The 19,708-nt window shown below is 35.8% G+C and overlaps 2 protein-coding genes across 2 annotated transcripts in view; one reads left to right on the plus strand and one right to left on the minus strand.

Moving 5' to 3' along the window:
• The window catches only part of CCDC146 (coiled-coil domain containing 146), a 69,117-nt gene that overhangs the window by 35,847 nt on the left and 13,562 nt on the right, over positions 1-19,708 (minus strand).
• On the plus strand, positions 10,952-17,316 carry FGL2 (fibrinogen like 2). Its single transcript, XM_050323525.1, has 2 exons — positions 10,952-11,699; positions 14,216-17,316. The coding sequence occupies exons 1-2, from the start codon at positions 10,952-10,954 to the stop codon at positions 14,920-14,922; spliced, it is 1,455 nt and encodes a 484-aa protein (XP_050179482.1). The 3' UTR covers positions 14,923-17,316.

Below are 19,708 nucleotides of genomic sequence, written 5' to 3' on the forward strand. Positions count from 1 at the left end.
AATTAAATACACAACCAAATCAAATACACAGAGAAAAGAAATGCTTATTTACACAACAATTCAAAGCATAAATATAAGGAATGTATCTGTTACAATTGCAGTGCTACCTGCATCACCATTTCTTCTCCATTTTTCTGTCTGTATTAATATTTCATGATAATTCTGTTTTGAATTTGAACTCAGCCTCCAAGTCACCTATTTTCCACATTGCTTAACTGGTCCAGTTTTGGTATAAAGCTGCTGGCCTGTACAGACTAAACTGAGGCTCAAAGTGTCTCCACAGGCAGTAAGGTTGCAAAAAAAGAGGAGCTGTGTTCAAGCTGGATCACCCCCACGAAACAGAACACATCACCTTACATGCCTGTGCATGTCTTCAGCAAATACCAAGATCAAACACGTTATCTCAAGTACCTCCAGGGATGGTGATTCAACCACTTACTTGACCAGCCTGTTCCAAAGCTTGACCATCCCTTCAATGAACAATGTTTTCCTAACATCCAGTCTAAACCACTCCTGGTGCAACCTGAGGCTGTTTAATTTTGCCCTGTCACTTGTTACCTGGGAGAAGACACCGACCTCCACTTGGCTACAATTTCCTCTCATACAGTTGTAGAGAACAATGAGTTCTCCCCTGAGCCTCCTCTTCTCCAGGCTAAACACCCTCAGCTCCCTCAGCTGCTCCTCATCAGACTTGTGCTCCAGACCCTTCACCAGCTCCATTTTCCTTCTCTGGACACATTTCAGCGTCCTTCATGTAGTGACGGGCCCAAAACTGAACACAGAATTGAAGCTGCAGCCTCACCAGTGCTGAGTAGAGGGGGACAACCACTTCCCTGATCCTGATGGCCACACTATTCCTGTGTGATATTTCTTTAGAAAACCTTTCCTCCTCTCCTTTGATCACAAGTAAGGAGAACCAGGTTAAATCTAATTAAAAAATATAAGGTGATCCACCTCTATACAAGTCCATGGTTACCCTTGTGGGGCAGCAAGTTAAATCTGCAAATTCTATGGGAACCTGCCAAGAAATGTGATTGTGCAGATCTCCTGAAATAAGAAATGAAATTACTACAGCACCAGAAAAATCCCAGAAGTCATAATTCAACCTTTAGAACATTTAGAAAAAAACATCTAAAACCATTCCTATGGTCAAGAAGCAGAATACAAGTTAATATGCTGAAGGAAGTATATATTTTCTTGTTAACTGTTTATGTATTTTTGAAAATTTGTTCCAAAATATTTAATGGTAGCAAAGACAATCTTTGCTCCCTGAGACCCTGAGAAAAGGAAAGAAGGTCTGCTTTTCATTTGTTTGCATGAGATTGAAGATAAGCAGCTCTCAGATATTTATTTTGGCATTCTCTGTGACCCAAAGATACTGTTCACTTGGGTTCACAATACTAACCAGCTCTTCTGTGAGAAAGAAAATATTTCCATCTCTCAACTCATTTATTTCTTAGCCTCCTATGTAGAAATAGCTGTCCTATTTGGGTGGCACCTCACTAATGTCCTCTCTCCATACTGCTCTGATCTGTACCTGTGACTTACAGTTTTTCTTACTGCTTAGGTTCTCACTTCAGATCTGTGCCATGTTTGACAACGTTTCTACAGGAATAACAGGCCCTGTCTTCCTTCTGTCCATCAATTTTTACAGCTTTTACCCTTAATTCCTCAGTTCAGTTCAGAGCTAAGAGCTCTATTCCAATAAGGTTGGTCCTACACAATGTGATGACCTGTAACATTGAGGACTGCACAGAACAGACTGCAAGGATGGCACACCAAGATCCCTGGGAGGGCAGAAGGAAAAGAGGCAACTGTCTGAGGGGAAGAAATAACCAGTTTGTGGAAGATGGAAGAAAAAATATGAGCCTACTATAAAAAAGCTGTATTCATTGTGATGATAAAACCAGATAAAAGATGATGGCCCTGATACACAGATATATACTTTTTTCAAGGCTGCCTTTTCCACACTAATGACAAAATAGCCAACAGTATGTATGCACTGTTCATTTTATTGCTTGGAAGCTCTCACATTGCCAGATTAAATAAAATGTTGTTCTCCTCAGTGTAGCTAATCATGTTGCTACACTGAAAAGTAAAAGAATGAGTGAGAAGATGGAGTAGTAAAAAAAGAGCTTGTGAATGGCAACCAAGCATGTACTTTTTTTTCAGTTCTGTGTTAACCATAATGCCCTGGAAAGAACTGAGATCATTTTGTTATACTGGTGATCTCAGATCAGGTCTGGAATATAGTCAGATAAATATTCCTAACTTGTTGAGTCTTCCAGTCCCTTTCCATCTCAGTTATACTTACTGTATTTTGCTTTTCTCAGCTTTACTTTCTCATTATGCAATGAACTAGGACCTCATACATTTTTAAACACACTCAGTGTTGATAGATATCTGGGTAAACTAAAATACATTTTCCTTATCTAAGAAGCTGGAAAGTTGGATGAAGATTTGGCTGTTATTGGTTAGTTACCTGGCAACTTTCTGCTGTCCTTCTTCCCATACTCCCATAAATGTAATTACACTGAAAATATGCAAGTATGTATCTTATTAGTGAGTTTACTTGCACCTTTTCCTTTTAATTTAATATTTCTCTTATGTTTATTTTACCCTATTAAATTACCCTTTCTTTTACTTTACGCTCATCTTTAACTGATTAACATGAGTGTAACTTTTTAACTTTGCTACATTTTTTCATGTCCTTCACTATTTGAAGTCTGGCTTTTCTACCAGAAAAACAAAACATAACAAAACAAACACAAACCAAACCCAAACCCAAATTCCAAAGCAAATTTGTTTCCTTCAATCCATGAACAATCTCATGAAGTAAAGTGCTGGATAATCCTGTTCTGTGATAGAAAATGTGGAGGAAAATTGTGCTGAAAATGTGAAAGGGAAGGACATCTCCTTCATATTTTTCTAGCTCTACATGGATTTTTTGGCTCTGGACAGGAATCTTAAATATAGGGATCCATGAAAAAAACATAAACTCTTTAAAGTTGTTGAATACTGAACAACTCAAATAGTTGTTCCAAGCACCTGAATAACTTCTCTCAATCCCCACACTAGTAATAAGTTCATAATTGCAAGCTACCAACAATTCCCCATCAGAGCTCTCCACAAATCATCCTGAAGAAAATTCCAAGAAAAAATGAGCACTATGTGAGGTTACACACTATCTGGAGGTCCTTTTGTATATCCTTCCAGCTTGACTTCAGGATGTAGGACCACAGGAGTTTCTCCAAGTCTGGATACAGAGATGTGTGATATATGAGATGTTGGTAACAAAGAGAAGATGTCAGAATGCAAATGGGAATTAAAGCCACAGAAGGGACAGGGCTGACCTGATAAACCAGATACTCTTCCATGTGAGCAAAACCAGTGAAATATGGTGCCAACTACATCAATGCCTCCTCACTTCCACTCTATGTGCATTGGGCATTCTCTACTTCAACAGTATATTCTGTCCTTCCTGACAGTCAACTCAAAGTAATACACCAAGGAACTATACTGAAATTTCAAAACAAGTTTTATGTAACTCAAATGTGATACAAATAAGAACTCTAGGAACATTTCCCGTTTTGAATTTCAAGGCTTTTAAAAATTCTTTTGGGACTCTACAGAAATGAATAAAACTCAGCCAAATTTTAAACTTAAATAGATGATGCAATCTGAATGTCGGTCACTCACACTCTTTGATAAAAAACACTCAAAATAAGCATGGAAGATAAATATAGTCACCACCAAGAAATTACTGATTAACATCAATTACTCATAATCATTATGAAAGTGAAACACTTGAGGCTTCCCAGAAAAGAATTAATTTCAACAGTGCCTAGGATCTCTGCATTTTGGAGAAATGATGTAGCTAACACGTGTTTCTAATTATGTTTGCAGATACTGCAAAACAACTAAAATGAATTCTAAGCTCAAATGGAATAGTAACACTTTCCACTTCTTCATTCTAAGCTCCAGATTTTGTAACTATAACAAGACATTATGACTACACTTACTGTTATTTTAATACTTAGAATACCCAGTATTTCATATTAATTTTCTTATTTCCAACATCTGAAAGGTCTCGTCAAACAACTCTTTTGTCTCATAATAAGAGACAAGAGAAAAATATCAAGGGATTAATATATTTTATAGTTTGTACACACTTGGGATTTCAGTATAGTATTAGCCACTTGGCATATGGCTCTTCTGACCAGTCTGCTATGTCAGGTTTGGAAATTTCTTTCTGTGATGTTTATTTGAAGAGCTTTTCTTACCTCCTTAGTATAATATTTAGAAGTTTAAGCATTCAGGGAAGAGAAAGAATAAGTGCTCCTCTTTAAACAGAGAGCTCTGCATCCTCTGTCAAAATCCTCCTTTAGTCCAGGCTGTTTGGCACTTTCCACACAGCTCGGGTGTTCCTTGTTCCAGGGAGAGGGCAGCACCATCTTCTCAGCTGTTGTTTCTACATTGTAAGGACACAACAGGTCCACGCAGGCTGAAGCCATGCTATGACCCGTGCATTTCTACCCGTATTGCTGGCTGCCAGTCTCCACAGTATCTCAGAGCTGGGGATATCTGCTGGTGTTTGGCTTGCCTGTGCCTGACACCTCCCAATTATCTAGGCAAAATTGTGGACCCATGATAGTGCACTAGGGGAACAAAAGATTCCTCATCAAGTTTGGTCCGTGCCTCAGAGGAAGTTCGTAACTATGACTTCTCACTGCTGCTGAAGATCATGTCTTGGCTACTTCAAGATGGAGTATCCATAAAAGATGGAAAAAATATTTAAAACTCTATACAGTTTGTGTTTGTAACCTTTCTGGCAATATTAAAAAACCCACAAGAAAACAGCTCCAAAAACTCCCAGTCCTGATGCCAGAGAATTTAACAGTCATAAGGACTTCTGTAACAACTTCATCTGATTCCCTAATCAATATACAGGACAGTTTTTACCATCTTCACTGCTTTCCTACAGGGCTTAAGGCATGCACTTCATTTTCCAGAATACTATGTTTACATAATTGTTATTACAACATAAAGTAAAAAATAAATTCCATGTAATACATGGGGGGAATTAAGTCAGGAAAATTAAGGCAGGAAAGACCTTCTGGATGCCATTTAGTTCAAATTCCTGCTCAAAGCAGGGATATCTTCCAAGTTAGACCAGGTCTGGGACCTCAGGACCATGTCCTGTCATATTTTAAAAAAGCAGTGACTGAATAAGGATGCAGTGGCTGAATATATATCTCACCAGTTATAAGACAGTCTCTGTATTCAGCTGATGTGCCAACAGCTCTCTAATTTTTACCCAAAAGAGGATAATGACTTGTCCTGAAGTATACTGAGTCTAACCATTGACTACCTTACTTTGTCTCACTTGCATATTATTCCCAAACCATGAAGTTAAAGACTGAAATATATTGCCTTTAGACTTTAGAAAGCATAAAGAAGGCAAAAATAAATGCCAGAATGGAGATTAATAATGAAGTCAGCATATCTAAGATTCTAATTATTTTAATAATAAAATTTAATTTTAAAAATTATTTCAGACTGCTTTTCAGCATTTATAACAAACATTCTCAGTGAGGCTCTTAGTTGTCTTTGACTACAGTGAGAGCCAAAGATGACTACTGAGCTCAGTCCAAACACCAGATGTTTAGATGACCTAAACTCTGATTTTAATGTAAAGTGTTGCATCACAATTTATATATGCCCAGGAAACATCATCTTTACATTTTTTATTCAGTCATTGTGCATTTTTCAATATGCATCAAATATTAATACAGAGTTATGGAAGACTAACCCTATAATTTCTCTACTCAACAATATTTCAGGTTTCAGCACATATTTCTAAGTATTTTCAAACAAGAAGATAAAAATCACTAATTTAGGACTGTAGATATTTAGTTACACAATAAATTGTAGTTGTCAGAATGCAATTCTGCATTCCATTTGTAGATTGGGAAACATTGAAAGTACACACAGGAATAGCTATGCTGCAGATATTTAGGGATTACATGACTTGCCTAAGTCATTATTCTAGAGAAAGGTTATGACGGTAGAAAGTAAAGAAAAACGCAGTAAGGTTTAAAAATTAATGCTGTAAATAGAGTTAAAAAATAAGGTGGAATCCCTCTCATCTGTAACTACCTGCATCTATTATAAGAAGTAATCACCGTTCTAAGCCATTTCTATTTGGAAGTTAAAATAATTTAAATAATTTGATGAAGCGATTTTTTTTTATTTTAATAAATGCTTCACAAATGATTTTGCCCTCTTTCCTATTCCAAGAAAACCATAAATGTAATGAATAAGATTGAATGCACTTTTAAAATACAGCATATCTTTATTTCACCAAGTGAAGACATATGGCTTATGGGAACTTTGCTATCTAAAGAAAAGTGACTTGACTGCATTGATTCTACATATAACAAGCCAGGAACTCAGAAAAGTCAGAAACCAAACAAATGAGCATGAGAAATTATTAATATCTACTCACTTTATTCTGCCATGGAGTGTTTTATATCAATATACCATTGAAAGGCTCGTAGTCTACTACAAAGTATTTACATGAAAAAAGCCATTTGCACATGATGCTACATAAACAGACAAAACTGAGCATGGGGGTAAAGATATGCATGAGAATCATAAATACACCTACTTATGGTAGATACAGCACTGTATTGCCTTACACAGAATGTCTACAAGTTTACTTTCTTATTTACAGATGGATGAGCCAGGCTTCCTTTAATGAAAAATAAACTGCTAAAAAGCCTTCTAAAACTAACAAATAACGACTAGGAAAGATAATATCAAAAATTCTTTCCCAAGACAAAGTTCATAACAGTAGTTTTCTCCTCCAGTTCATGGGAAAGAGCAATCCCTACACGAAAAAATATAAAAATCAGTATAAAAATACTGCATCTGGGGCCAATTGTATGTCATATAGCTCAGAAAAAGAGGACATAGGAGACAGGAATTTTGGGAAAGGACACAGCTTTCCTGCTGTCACCTCTTTGGCTATGAATCTCAAAAGTAAGATCCAGTCTTACACTTTCTGGTCTTATTGGAGCAGGTTTGCAGGAATCAAAAAGGAATTCTCTTGAAAAGACACATCAGGGAGAGGCTTTTGTATTTGCTATGTCATCACTCTTGAAGTGCATTCTGGTTTACTCTCTCCATACACTGAGCCAACCACAGCATCTTTTATGACTACAGACAAAGGAAATATTTAGCAGTAAATTGTAGACTTTGGGCAGGCAGATCTTCAGATGTCATGAAAGAAACAGCATTAATAAGAGCTTAGCTTTGTGGACCTCTTCACGAATATGGTCCTCACCTTAACAGAAGGAGTAACATTCTTTGACTACATGAATTTTATAATATGTATTACATTTACAATTGCTTATATAAATATCTAACCTACTACTTACGTGCTCTATGTCAGTGCTGCCTTTCTGCCTATTGCCAGAATTTATGAATAGAACAATGACCAATTTCAACACATAGAAAAATCAGACTGAAAATCTTTTTGTGTTCTGATGTGTTCTCATGGACACATGACAAGTTGCACAGGTAGTCCCACAATCCAGGGGCCAACTAAAGGTCTGCTTGCATGAAGAATGACTACTGAATTAAAAAAAAAAAAAATTGAACGAATCAGAGAGGATTCTAAATCAGAACTTGTTTCTAGTATGGAATTCTGGTATAGATCCCACATTGTTGGAAAACCTGAAAATTAATCTAATTACTTTTCATCCTCTTTCTCAGCCAAAATGTATCACAGAACTACTGCAGTTTACAAAAAAAAAAAATCAAAAAATATTCCTGCAGCAGTTGAATCTTAACACATCCCACTCTGCCACCAAAATGGTTTATATGACTGAATCCAGCTGTGCTTCAGGTTTGTTCATATCAATCACTTGAACTGCTTAGACAAACCTGGATGCTTTGCAGCAATTCTTCTGCAGCAGGTGTTGACTACCAGCACAAAGCCAGAAATCAAACAGATGGCAAACTGTTGTGTTTTAAATTGCCATAGTCACTAGTTAAATTAATATCTGCCTACAGTCATAACCTTGCTGTTTTCTATTTGACCTGCATTCCGTTATCTACCAGAAAAAGCCCATACTCTGAAAAAACATGGGAAAGGGTTTACGCTGGTTTTGATAAACTTTGAAAAAACACTCCTCAGACAAGTCTGATTAAACAAAATACATCACTTTAACCTTGTCATCACTGGGTAGTTCTGGAATAGAATTAAAATCTTCAGCAGAATTTAAGAATCTCATGAGCTTTCAGTTTAGGAAAACTTGTCTATAAGATTAAGATACCTCTTCAGTCCACAGGAGGAAAAATAGATTCCTAAAAAGAAGGCTAAAAGAGATGAAAAACTACAAGAAAATTACCTTTAAGCAAAAAACCAAAGGCCTTAGTAGAAAAGTCTCACAGTCATCAGCTGTTATTTAGTTAGATCCTTTCACAGGTGAAAAAGATTGGCTTTTGGGTTTTGTGATTGCTTAACTGATTTAAAGTTTTAAGTTTTATGCAGAACAGTCTAGGGATCTAGAGAGGCCTTATCTGGGAAGAAACCTTGCTTATAAACAAACTGCAGTTCTCAGTTTTAATCTGGTCAATATTCCTGCCATTAGTTAAGCTGCATCAGCATCTCACAGTTTAAGATTGCTCGGTGTCCTTTCTGAGGGTAAAGACATACAGAAAGAAGCATACAGATACCTGATGGAGAAATGGATCGTTTGGACTCCAAACAGATTGCTGACAGCCAAGCAGCACAACATCAGACTAATAATGAAACCAGGAGCATAGCAGAGAAACTCAAGATTACTGAAGTCTCATACAAAAGAATAATGGATATATCGGGACAAAGATGTTTGAAAAGCTCAGATACCTCACCTTACTGTTCGAACTTCCTTTTTTACAACATTCACCGTTACTAGAAATTTCTGCCCTTTTGGATGTTACAAAATTGTAATGACATTTCTGGCTTTCAATGCAGCACAGAGTCATAAATTACAACAATATTTAATATGCATTTAAAGACTTCAAGGCAACTCATACAATGTGTTCTACCAAGGATAATTATTATTAGTTTTACAGGTACAGAACAGTTTGTCCAGTTCAAAGTCGCAAAGCAGATAGCAGAGGTCATTGTAAACTGAACAAACAATAGTGTGTGTGGGGGGTGGCTTCCCAAATAACAAGGATTTAGGAATTCTACTCTATTTCTAAAGACCCTCAAAAGAGGCTGGTATAGCTTTCCTGCATTTGACAGTAGCAGCCATACAGGAGAACAAGGCTCTGCAAACACCTGATTTTACACTGCTACATTAAAAAATTAGCATCCTATTAATCAAATGAATAATTAAAAAAATCTTGCTCACAAATTAAAATCCTACATGTTACAAACATTTCAGCTTTAAGATATTTTTAACAAAACCAAAGTGATATCTGTATCTTAAACCTAAGTGGGGCAGGTCTTTCACCTCATTGCTGAAACTATCATGGTCTGAAAGGGAGACAGACACAGTTTAGCTACATAACTTAAAGGCACCATGGCAGGTTTCGGGATGTTCGTTCAAAATATGGGAAATGTAGATTGAAAACCATCTCCCAAAAAATGCTATGCAGGGATCTGAAAGAATTGTTGCAGCAGGTGAGATGAGTAGGTTTTTTTACCAAGCCTCCCTCCTGTAATATCAATATAATCGTGTAGTGTGTATAAAAGCCAGTTACATTGCAGAGATCATGAACTTGTGGATTGTATGTGTGACTAATGTCTGTTTAATGTTTAATCTGTATTATGAGTAATTTCAAATAGGGTTTAAGGAACTAAATGGTTCAGATTTGACTAATTAAGCAAGAACTGGTGTAAATACCTTTACTCACACAAATTATTTGGCTTTTGACAGAGTTGTGAACGCATAAAGACATATCCATGCCTTGCTTTGAGGCACAAGGAAAATGGCATAGATCATTAAAGCTGCATAGGCATCATGTGAGAATAGCAAAGGTGGCTGTAAAATAGAAATGAGGGAGTACATGGCACCTGTCACCTGGAGAAGTATTTTGTTTGGTGTGATTAGTCATGTAAAGTACATGATTAACTCTGAAAGTTGATACGAGGCATAATAAAAAGAAGAGCAATACCCCAAACTGATGAGCGTTCCTTCCTCAGCTCTCTGCCTCACTTTAGATTTAGAATTCGGGACGTTGTTCAGAACATCAGGATTTGCTTTGGGTTTCCTGGACAAGCAATCCAACAGCTCAGGATTCCATGTATCAAAGAGAGAACTGTCTTAAGTTACTTCCCTTAATAAGAAAGGTTCAATAAGAAGTACTCAGAATCAGGTAATAGTGATTTTTAACAGTGAGGTGCCATACAAATTATGAATATTCCAGACAGCTATTTTAAGGTAGGTTAGGCCAAATAGGAAGAAGAAAGTGCTGCTCATCCTCCTGCGTTTGTGACTCCATCCTGAAAAATATTTGGAATCAAAACTATATGTGTTTCAACATTTTTCAGTTTTTCATCATTTTCATGAATACATCTATTAAGTTATAAGAAAAGTTTTAGGAAGAAGGGGACTGAGGGTCAGTAAAGCTATTGCTGTGATAAACCTCTAATGAGAAAGGGGATGTTTTTTACTTTTTCCACTTGCTGTGTTAAAATTATAGTCTGGGTTAGAGAATAAGCCTTAGAAACAGATGTTAGGAAACTGTTATAACAAAGAGGTAGATTATTATTTTTCCCAAAAAAGAAAACCCATGTACAACAAGAAATGAAATTAAACTACAGTAAGTGACCAGCACACATGCATTTCATCATTTTGCTTACATACACTAGCTCTGAGTCAGGAATACTCACTGAAATGTGCTACTCTTGCAAGCACTACCTACTCTGCTCTGCTATTAATCACCCGTGATGCAAGCACTCCCACCCATTTCTGAGAACAGTGTAGGCAGTCTGATAACTCACAGGCTTCAGGCTGCCCTTATAAAGTTGTTCCACTTTTGCATACTTCCTCATACTGCTGGATTCTCAGTGAAGATGAAGCTCCTCATTTACACCGTCTTGCTGAAGACAACTCTCCTTGCTTTCACAAATGCCTCTGCAGTTGTTTTAGAAGATGAAGAGAATGCTAAAGAAGTAAAAGTTACGGAGACTTGTCCTATAAAGCTCAAAACTAATCGGAAATGTGATGAAGGAGAGGATTGTCCTTATCAGATAAATCTGCCTCCGATGACCATCCAGTTACCCAGAGAATTCAGACTGCTTGAGAAGACTCTCAAAGAAGTACAGAGCCTGAAAGAAGCAGTAAACAAGCTGAAGAAATGCTGCCAAGATTGCAAGCTGCAGGCAGATGACAACCAAGAAAGAGACAGTAGTAATGAACTCCTGCTACCTAATGCAGAAACTCCAGCAGCAAACAGTGAAATCCAAGATAACAGAGTAAAGGAACTGCAAAGCAAAGTTAACAGAATGGCAACCAGCTTAAAAAATGCCAAGAGTCAGATTCAGACACTGCAGGGTCGTTTAGAGAGGTTGAGCCTCATAAATATGAACAATGTAGAACATTATGTTGACAGCAAGGTTGCAAATTTAACCTTTGCTGTGAACAACCTGGATAACAAATGTTCTTCTAAATGTCCAGCAATGCAACCAAGACCTGGTATGTAACCTGTTCATTTTTACTGCCTGTATAAGCTTTCTGTAATTTGCCTTTTATTAATATTAGGTAAACAATTTAAAATATATTTTAACCAAATAGCTGTGCTATTAACTTCACAAGTATCTGCTCTTTTAGTGTTTATTTATACTCGTGTAAAACATTTCAGCAGCCGCTAGAGGGTTACTGAGAGCTGCAGGTGTCCAGTCCCTCATAGAATTGGACTTCATTAAGGATCTAAACCATTAGTTTTTTTAAGGACAATTTTTTGCAATTCAATTAGTAAATGTAAAAAATCAACATTATTTTATGCCATAAGACCCTTCATTAAAGACATTAAACAACAGTGAACTACACATATTTTCCTCTTGAATTAGAAGGGGTAAAATGAATCTATTAAAATATTTAGTTTTTAACAGATGGATAATAAAATAATTTTTTTGTCATCACAGCAAACATCTGAAAGGCTCAGCTAAAAAAAGCTTATTAACAGTATTTCTTGACTGGGTAACATATATGCCATCATTTTAATACTTAATCCTTTGCAATTATTTAATATATAAGCAATATAAAACAGAAAGAGGTGTTATCACTGACAAACACTTTTTTCTTTTACTTTTTAATTGTCCTAATTAAAATCATGAAATAGAACCAATAATTTCTTTCTGATGTTGCCTTTTACTGAGGCAAGATAGAGGGGTTTTGTAAAGTCATAAAGTTTTTGTATCTATGTAAAAATCTTTGAAAACAGGAAATGTTCAGTAGATTGTCAGTGTATTCTACCACTTAGATATCAAAGATATGAAGATAAGGCTCTCGAGAGACAAAACAGAGACAGATCAGGCTGCAATACACTATTTAAGCCCCTGTTGCTTACAATTCAAGTTTAAAATAAAACTGTTCTTCTGTCTACCCATATTGAAAATAGAAGAATCTCCAGGTGGTTCAGAAAATAAGTTGTAATAAAGGTAATGCTTTAACTATATCAACAATCTGCTTAAATCAGATAAAAATCAGAGTTAAAATCAATTACTTTAATTCAGATGTAAAACATTTACAAAAAGAATAAGTGATTTTTTTTTGTTTTATTGATAATGGGCAATGAATCACATTCAAGTACAGTACTTCATAACAGACTAAATTAATTTTAGATATTCCTTACTGGAATGTTGAGTACTGTTCACAGCATATGATCATGTAGATATCTCTTATATTTTACAGCAACATGCTAAAAGCTCTTGTAGCAGCAATATATTCATTGTGAAAACTAGCAAGGACAACAGCTATAACGTTTTTTCTATGTAGGATCTATTCCTGAATCCACTGAAATAAAGAGTAAAACTTTATTTAAATAGGAGTTGAATTGGATTGTACAAGAACTTTACCTGAAAAGTATATTCTCTGTCCGTATCTGGTCTGAAACTCAGTCCACCAAAGATTTGACACAAAATTCAATGAAATAAATGAGTAAGTATTCTGGATTTAGATTTGGCTGTTAAGCCTTTAATTCCTATACTTTCTGGTTTCATAAATTTCCAGTTTGCTGGCAAACAAGAAGTCCTGGGTTTTATTCCCTGTTTCAGCCTGAGAACACTCCTCCCTTTCAAGAAGTAGATTAATTGTTTGAATATTCCAAGAAAAATTACAATCCAAGCCTGCAAATGAACATGCCCATAAATTCAAATCTGCAATAGGAATGAACATTATGGTTTTGACTCTTAACTCAGAACTTCTGAGAGCTCTCTTATCACTTAAGAACATGGCATTCTAATATCGTGCTGTTGAATGGAATCACATTACTGGATGACACTGTGGATCAAAAATGGTCTTCCAGTCTGAAGGAAAAACCTGGGGTTATTTTTGTTCTGAATAAAATACATCACACACTGGTGGGAAAAAGCTATGTTAATAGCAGATGCTAACACTCTTCCTTTGTGTAAAGCCAGCGATGCCACATACACAGGAAAGCACCATCACTTTTCCAGCTTCATCTTTCTAGGAATCCCATGATTACTACAATAGATGTGACAACTTTATTACTTTTTTCCTGCTTCCTAAAGTACAGTCAACATTAACACACAAAACATTCCTAAGGATGTTATGTTCTCTATCAGATGATGTTAACTGAACAACAGCCAGGGTAACATCATTGCCATGTGGACATAGTTCTTTCTCTGACACACTGCCAGATAATTATAGACAGGGTGTGATTGTAAACATTTAAACATAAAAAACAGCAAGTGCGTAACCACAAAGCATTAGAAATATGGACAGGAGGTAATAAAAGGCTAACGAGTAGAGAAAAGGAAGAAAGGGCAAGCACACTATCAAAATGCCCTTAATATTTGGTAAGTTGTTACAAAACATCATTTAAATGGGGTTTTTTGGACAGCTGGACAGATGATCCTAGGTGGTATCTATTATAGAGCAAAGCTGATGGAAAAAATCTGTTTCTCCTTAGAACTGAAATTGCTGCAATACTATTATGTTCATCCTAACACCGTCTCTTCTTCCACCAGTTATACAAATAATGCAGAGAGACTGTGCTGACCATTACACAGCAGGCAGAAGGAGTAACGGAATCTACAGGATTAGTCCTGACCCCAGAAACGAGAGCTTTGAAGTTTACTGTGACATGCAAACAAATGGAGGTGGCTGGACAGTGCTGCAGCGGCGTCAGGATGGCAGCACTAACTTCAACAGAACCTGGAATGACTACAAAAATGGCTTTGGAAACCTCAGCAGGGAGTTTTGGCTGGGGAATGACAAAATTCACCTCCTGACAAAGAGCCAGGAGATGCAACTGCGAATTGATCTTGAAGACTTCAACGGAATCCGAGAGTACGCGAAATACGAACACTTCTACGTGGCCAACGAGTACCTGAAGTACCGCCTAAGCGTTCACGGCTACAGCGGCACAGCAGGAGATGCCCTTCACTACAGCAAACATTACAACCACGACCAAAAGTTCTTCACAACTCCAGACAAGGACAATGACAGGTATCCTTCAGGAAACTGTGGCGCCTACTACAGCTCTGGCTGGTGGTTTGACGCGTGCTTGTCAGCCAACCTCAATGGCAAGTACTACCACAAGAAATACAAAGGGGTTCGCAACGGCATCTTCTGGGGTACGTGGCATGGTATTTCTGATGATATTCCCACTGGATATAGGCAAGCCTTTAAATCAGCAAAAATCATGATCAGACCCAAAAGTTTTGTGCAGTGATTTTTTGTGCGGTTACATTTCTCTTCCCTAGTTTGTGTTGGATTGCACTCAACAACATACTTACTCAGTATTATACACAGAATTCAAGTATTCAGTTATGTTTGGCATAAAATTGTTCTAGACAAAGCAACATACTTCCACATAATTTTTTAGAGACAGTTTGACCCATTTAATGTATTAAAACCAGCATGAAAGTATCTGAACAGTTACTGCTAAAACTTAACACCGGTTAAGTCTTGATATCATTATGTAAATATTCTAAACATTGCTTTTGGTGCTTTTACTGACTGTGATATATCACATTCTATGGTTGAAAACTTTAAATGGTCTTCCACAAATTGTGTCTGAATGAATACCTACATTTTAACCTGAACACAATTCATAGGTGTAATTAACAACATACAAATTTGTCAACACTTAGAATAAAAACTAGTCTATCTGGAACAACCCGACTTTTTCTATGATCTATCCTTTACAACTTCAAAGGTATACCATGGCAATATCAATATAAATTAAGAAAACTACTACAAATTATTATTTTTAAATGACTAGAAAAACAGAGGGCCACATAGTTTGCCCAAAGATATGAAAAAAGGCCTTGGAGAAAACTTAGAAAATGAAGATGACTCCTCAAATCTCATTACCTTTTATCAAAGCTTTTTCAAAGAAGTTGGTGGAAGAATTGAATAAAAGCAGCGAAAATAATTATAGAATCAGAGAATCATTTAATTTGGAAAAGACCTTTAAGATCATCAAGTCCAACTGTTAACATAGAACTGCCAAGTCCACCACTAAATCCTGTCCCCAAGTGCCACATCTACACATGTAGAGAGCATGTAATGAACGACAACATTCTTGCTCTTTTTGGTTCCTCCATTCAGGGTCCTACTTGTTGCTTGTCTGAGGAAGGAGCTGTTGTGTAGCTTATTGCACATTTCTATAGGCAGGTAGGAGAAAGGCACATCAAGAAGAATCCATGTCTTTGCTTTAATGCCTCTAAATACACACAAAATTTCCAGCACCATTTTGCTTTCTCCTGAACCTTTTAGGTAAGCCAAATATTACAAGATGCTCTTGTAGAGACTCAAGCTCTCATTCAAACACTTCTCAGTCTAGGTAATCACTAGACCCTAAAATTACAAGAGATATTAGAAGTGTTTTGTAATATATGAAAAGACTGTTCTCCCCATTTTTGAAGTACCCCTTTCATAGCCACAGAAACATAAAAACCCACTGGCAATTCTAAGCAAAAAACAAGAATATGCAATGTAAGACTTTTTTTCCTAAAATGTAAAAAAATGAAAAAATCAAATTAACAAATATTTCAGGAATTGCAAACTAGAGATACTCTTATTCAAGCTCCCATTGTAGAAAGTAAGCACAAATTTAACTCTGTGTATCTAGGCCATGTCTCTATAAATACAGTGACCAACATTCTGAGTGGAGATGGAATCTATCTTAGCAAGAGGCTACTCTACCATTTTGCTTAAACCAACCTTGAGATGCAGAAAAACTACACTAAGACTGTATTTCTTTACTAGTTAAAGTGTGGTCATTGACTTCTTGGTTAAAAGAGCCATTTAAAAAAAAGGAATATAAGTATACACGAAATATAACTATACATCTGACCTAATACTTTACAAATATGATCTTTACTGTTTTTTTAAGATTATAACAAAACTATTATGGTTATAATTTATGGAAATGAAGAACACTGGCAATTGCTAAATTGTAGAATACTAATATATATTTTAAAGAAGTAAATACTTTGAAAGATAATTCAAGTATAATTTGGTTTATTATATTTCAATTTTAAAGAGGAATGAAAAGGTTTAATTGCAAGATGTATAATCTTTGCTTCAGAATATGTTTTGAATCTATAGAATATTTATTTTAGGATAAAAAATAATTGTCTAAAGAAAACAAAAAAAGCAACTGGTTAAAAGAGCAAATATCTAATTGCATATGATTATATTTAATCATTTTGCATTAAATGCACAATTTGTTCCCATTCATTATATGGCAACTAGCTAAGTATGACATCCAGTATCTACAAGCTTCTACTTGAAAATGTCTTTTTCCTGCTAAGTTGTTAGAAATTATTCTTTTTTAATCTTGTTTGAAGAAAACTTCCTAAGACATAGAATTTTTAACAGAATAAGCAAATGTGACTAATATCAGCTGCAAAAGCCTTGTCTGATGTCTTTAAAAAAAAAGATAGGAAAAAGGAAGTGTAATGCTGTTGCACAAATTTGAATATTACCTGCCTGGAACTGTTGTAGATGAACCTCTGTCAATGTGTCAATTGGTTTTACAAAATGTTACTCCATCTGCTTGTTGAAAACATTACTTTTGTTCTTCTTTGGTGTAATAAAATTATGTCACACTGTTAAAGCTGTACTACTGTCATAGATGTACAGGGGGACTATACAAAAAACTTGTCATAAATAGTTTTATTGATTTTCTGTAAAAATTGAAACAATAAGAAAACACACATAACCAGCAGATGTCTATGTGATGTGCCAGGAGAGTAACTGCTAATAAGGATAGCTCCTTAGAGATCTGTTTTATGACACTTCAGCTGCCAGATAATAAGAAAGGCTGAAATCTCAGACATTTTTTTGAAACTACTCATATTTTGGAAGCAATGAAAGTAATTGCCCTATCAACATTTTACACAACCTCTATCTTTAACATGAAAGAGAAGAGGCAAACTAATCTGTTTTGACCTTGCAGATCATATGTAAGTAATATCAAAGCATGTGAATACAAATATTACCCCAAATTAAAGTACACAATTTTTTGTCCAAGCAAAAAGCACTTGGTCTCTGACTAAGGCTTAATAATTCAAACCATGTATTTCACTTTATGGAAAATAGGTAACACTGATTATCATACGAAAACACTTGTGGTTTTAATCTTGCTAATATTTAAATTGTGAATTTTAGAGAAGAAGATTACTAACAGTGATGTTTTGCTAGCAAAATTCCTATGGGTTGTTTCCAAAAAATAAAGACACAAACCCATCTGTTCAATGTGATCAGCCAAGCAGATTGTAATATCTTGGCTTTCTATGCATTGCTTAAACAAAACCAAATAAGAAAAAAAAAAACAAAAACCAGAAAAAAAACAGAGAAGAAATGAAGATTTGAAAGCAGTGATGTTTTTCTCTTTCCTTTTTAATGCAAATACCTGTTTCCCTGATGGTGTTCATTGGGAAAGACTGTAGTCAAACTCAGAGCTGAGAACAGATAGCTTGATGAATTGGAGGAAAACAAACTTGCTTTTATTGATTATTTGGAAAACAAATTAAGATGGTCCTCAATCTATACCTACATCCCTGTTTATAAATTAAACCAAAACCAAACAAAAGAAACAAATGCCAAATTTACTTAGCTTCTATGACTTACATGTTGTAGAAAAATCAAAATAGGAAGGATTGACTTTGTGTTTTCATAGAAAAAAAAAAGATGAGAAAATAAATACTGGCCTTCAAAGAAAGAGGACCTAAAAATATATATGTATATATATATAAAAATTGTTCTGTGTTCCTTTTTGTTCAGGAAATAAGAGAAAATGGTACATATGGGCCTGAAGACATTCACATAAGTTTCAGAGAAAAATGACTGGGCAATACCATCCACAGGCCCTACTAAACACAAACATTTCACTTACTAAGCTGATCTCTTTCATTCACAGCTTTAATTAAACTTCTATGGAGTTACAATTCTTCTGCCAGAAGTTAATTTGGCTGTCACCCTCAATGGTAACCAGAAACAGAAAACAATGTTTTAAGAGGATGTGTCAAGTCCAAGCCTCACACAAGTCATGAGAACAGGGTATGAATCAACATTGTTTTTCAAGTCTTGGTCATCAGATTTTTCTGATCTTAGTAAAAGAAGAACCTAGTTAGAAACTAGTAACTGGAAAAAATATCCCCAAATACTTAATTATATTCAAACAATCAAGACAAACTGTAAGTTTAATTAAGATTACATTTCTACAGGAATAGTATGCCTTCATTTAGAATTATACAGTAGAAAATAATTGCAGGCTTTACACACAGTTAAGCAATTACATAGAGTTAATGATTTTTATCAAGAAGTAGGATTCACTTCGAGAAACAGAAATTGTCATGCCTTTCTTCAGGCAGAGTACAAAACCCCCTCTGCTTCACTCTGCAGTTCAACCTCCATATGCTAAACCCAAATAAAAGGATTCTTCCCCATGCAGAACTTTAGATTGTTGATTTAGGAGTATTTGGACACAGGTGGTTTTGAGTAAGTAAATCAGAAAATCCCTCTTTAACATTTAAAGTAACCTCATCTGTGTAACAGATGATTCTCCACCACGGGGCATTTTTATTGAATGTATGGTTGGTTAACATTGCTCTGGCTTCCTCATCACGTGCCTGTGCTGACATACACAGTCTCGACTCAATTTTAGTACAAGATTGCCCTGTCTCATATATGTATTTTGGATGAGAAAGCATGAAGAGGGAGATAGCTTTGGAAAACAACATAGCAATATGCTTGTCTTGTCAAGTCCCAAAAGTATCAGAAAAGATTGAGAAAAGACTAAAATGCAAGAAGATGTTACTGTCAAAGGTTATTCCTTCTCCTACTCTCACAGCTTTAGGGAGCTGTGGTTCCTCTGTGTGGCATGAAATCTGCACTTGACTTTATAACAGCATAGAAGAAACAAGACATCATAAATGCTTTCCAACAGGCTTTTCAGAAATGAGGAGAAACATCACCAGCTTTGTGATAGTTTGAACACATCCAAC

This window comes from Myiozetetes cayanensis, unplaced genomic scaffold (assembly GCF_022539395.1).
Source record: "Myiozetetes cayanensis isolate MyiCay16 unplaced genomic scaffold, myiCay2020 scf3, whole genome shotgun sequence".
Taxonomy (NCBI): domain Eukaryota; kingdom Metazoa; phylum Chordata; class Aves; order Passeriformes; family Tyrannidae; genus Myiozetetes; species Myiozetetes cayanensis.

Coding starts and splice junctions, on each gene's coding strand:
- FGL2 (XM_050323525.1), top strand. CDS start 10,952: ATGCAAGCACTCCCACCCATTTCTGAGAACAGTGTAGGCAGTCTGATA. Junction 11,700..14,215: donor AGCAATGCAACCAAGACCTG/GTATGTAACCTG, acceptor TTCTTCCACCAG/TTATACAAATAATGCAGAGA.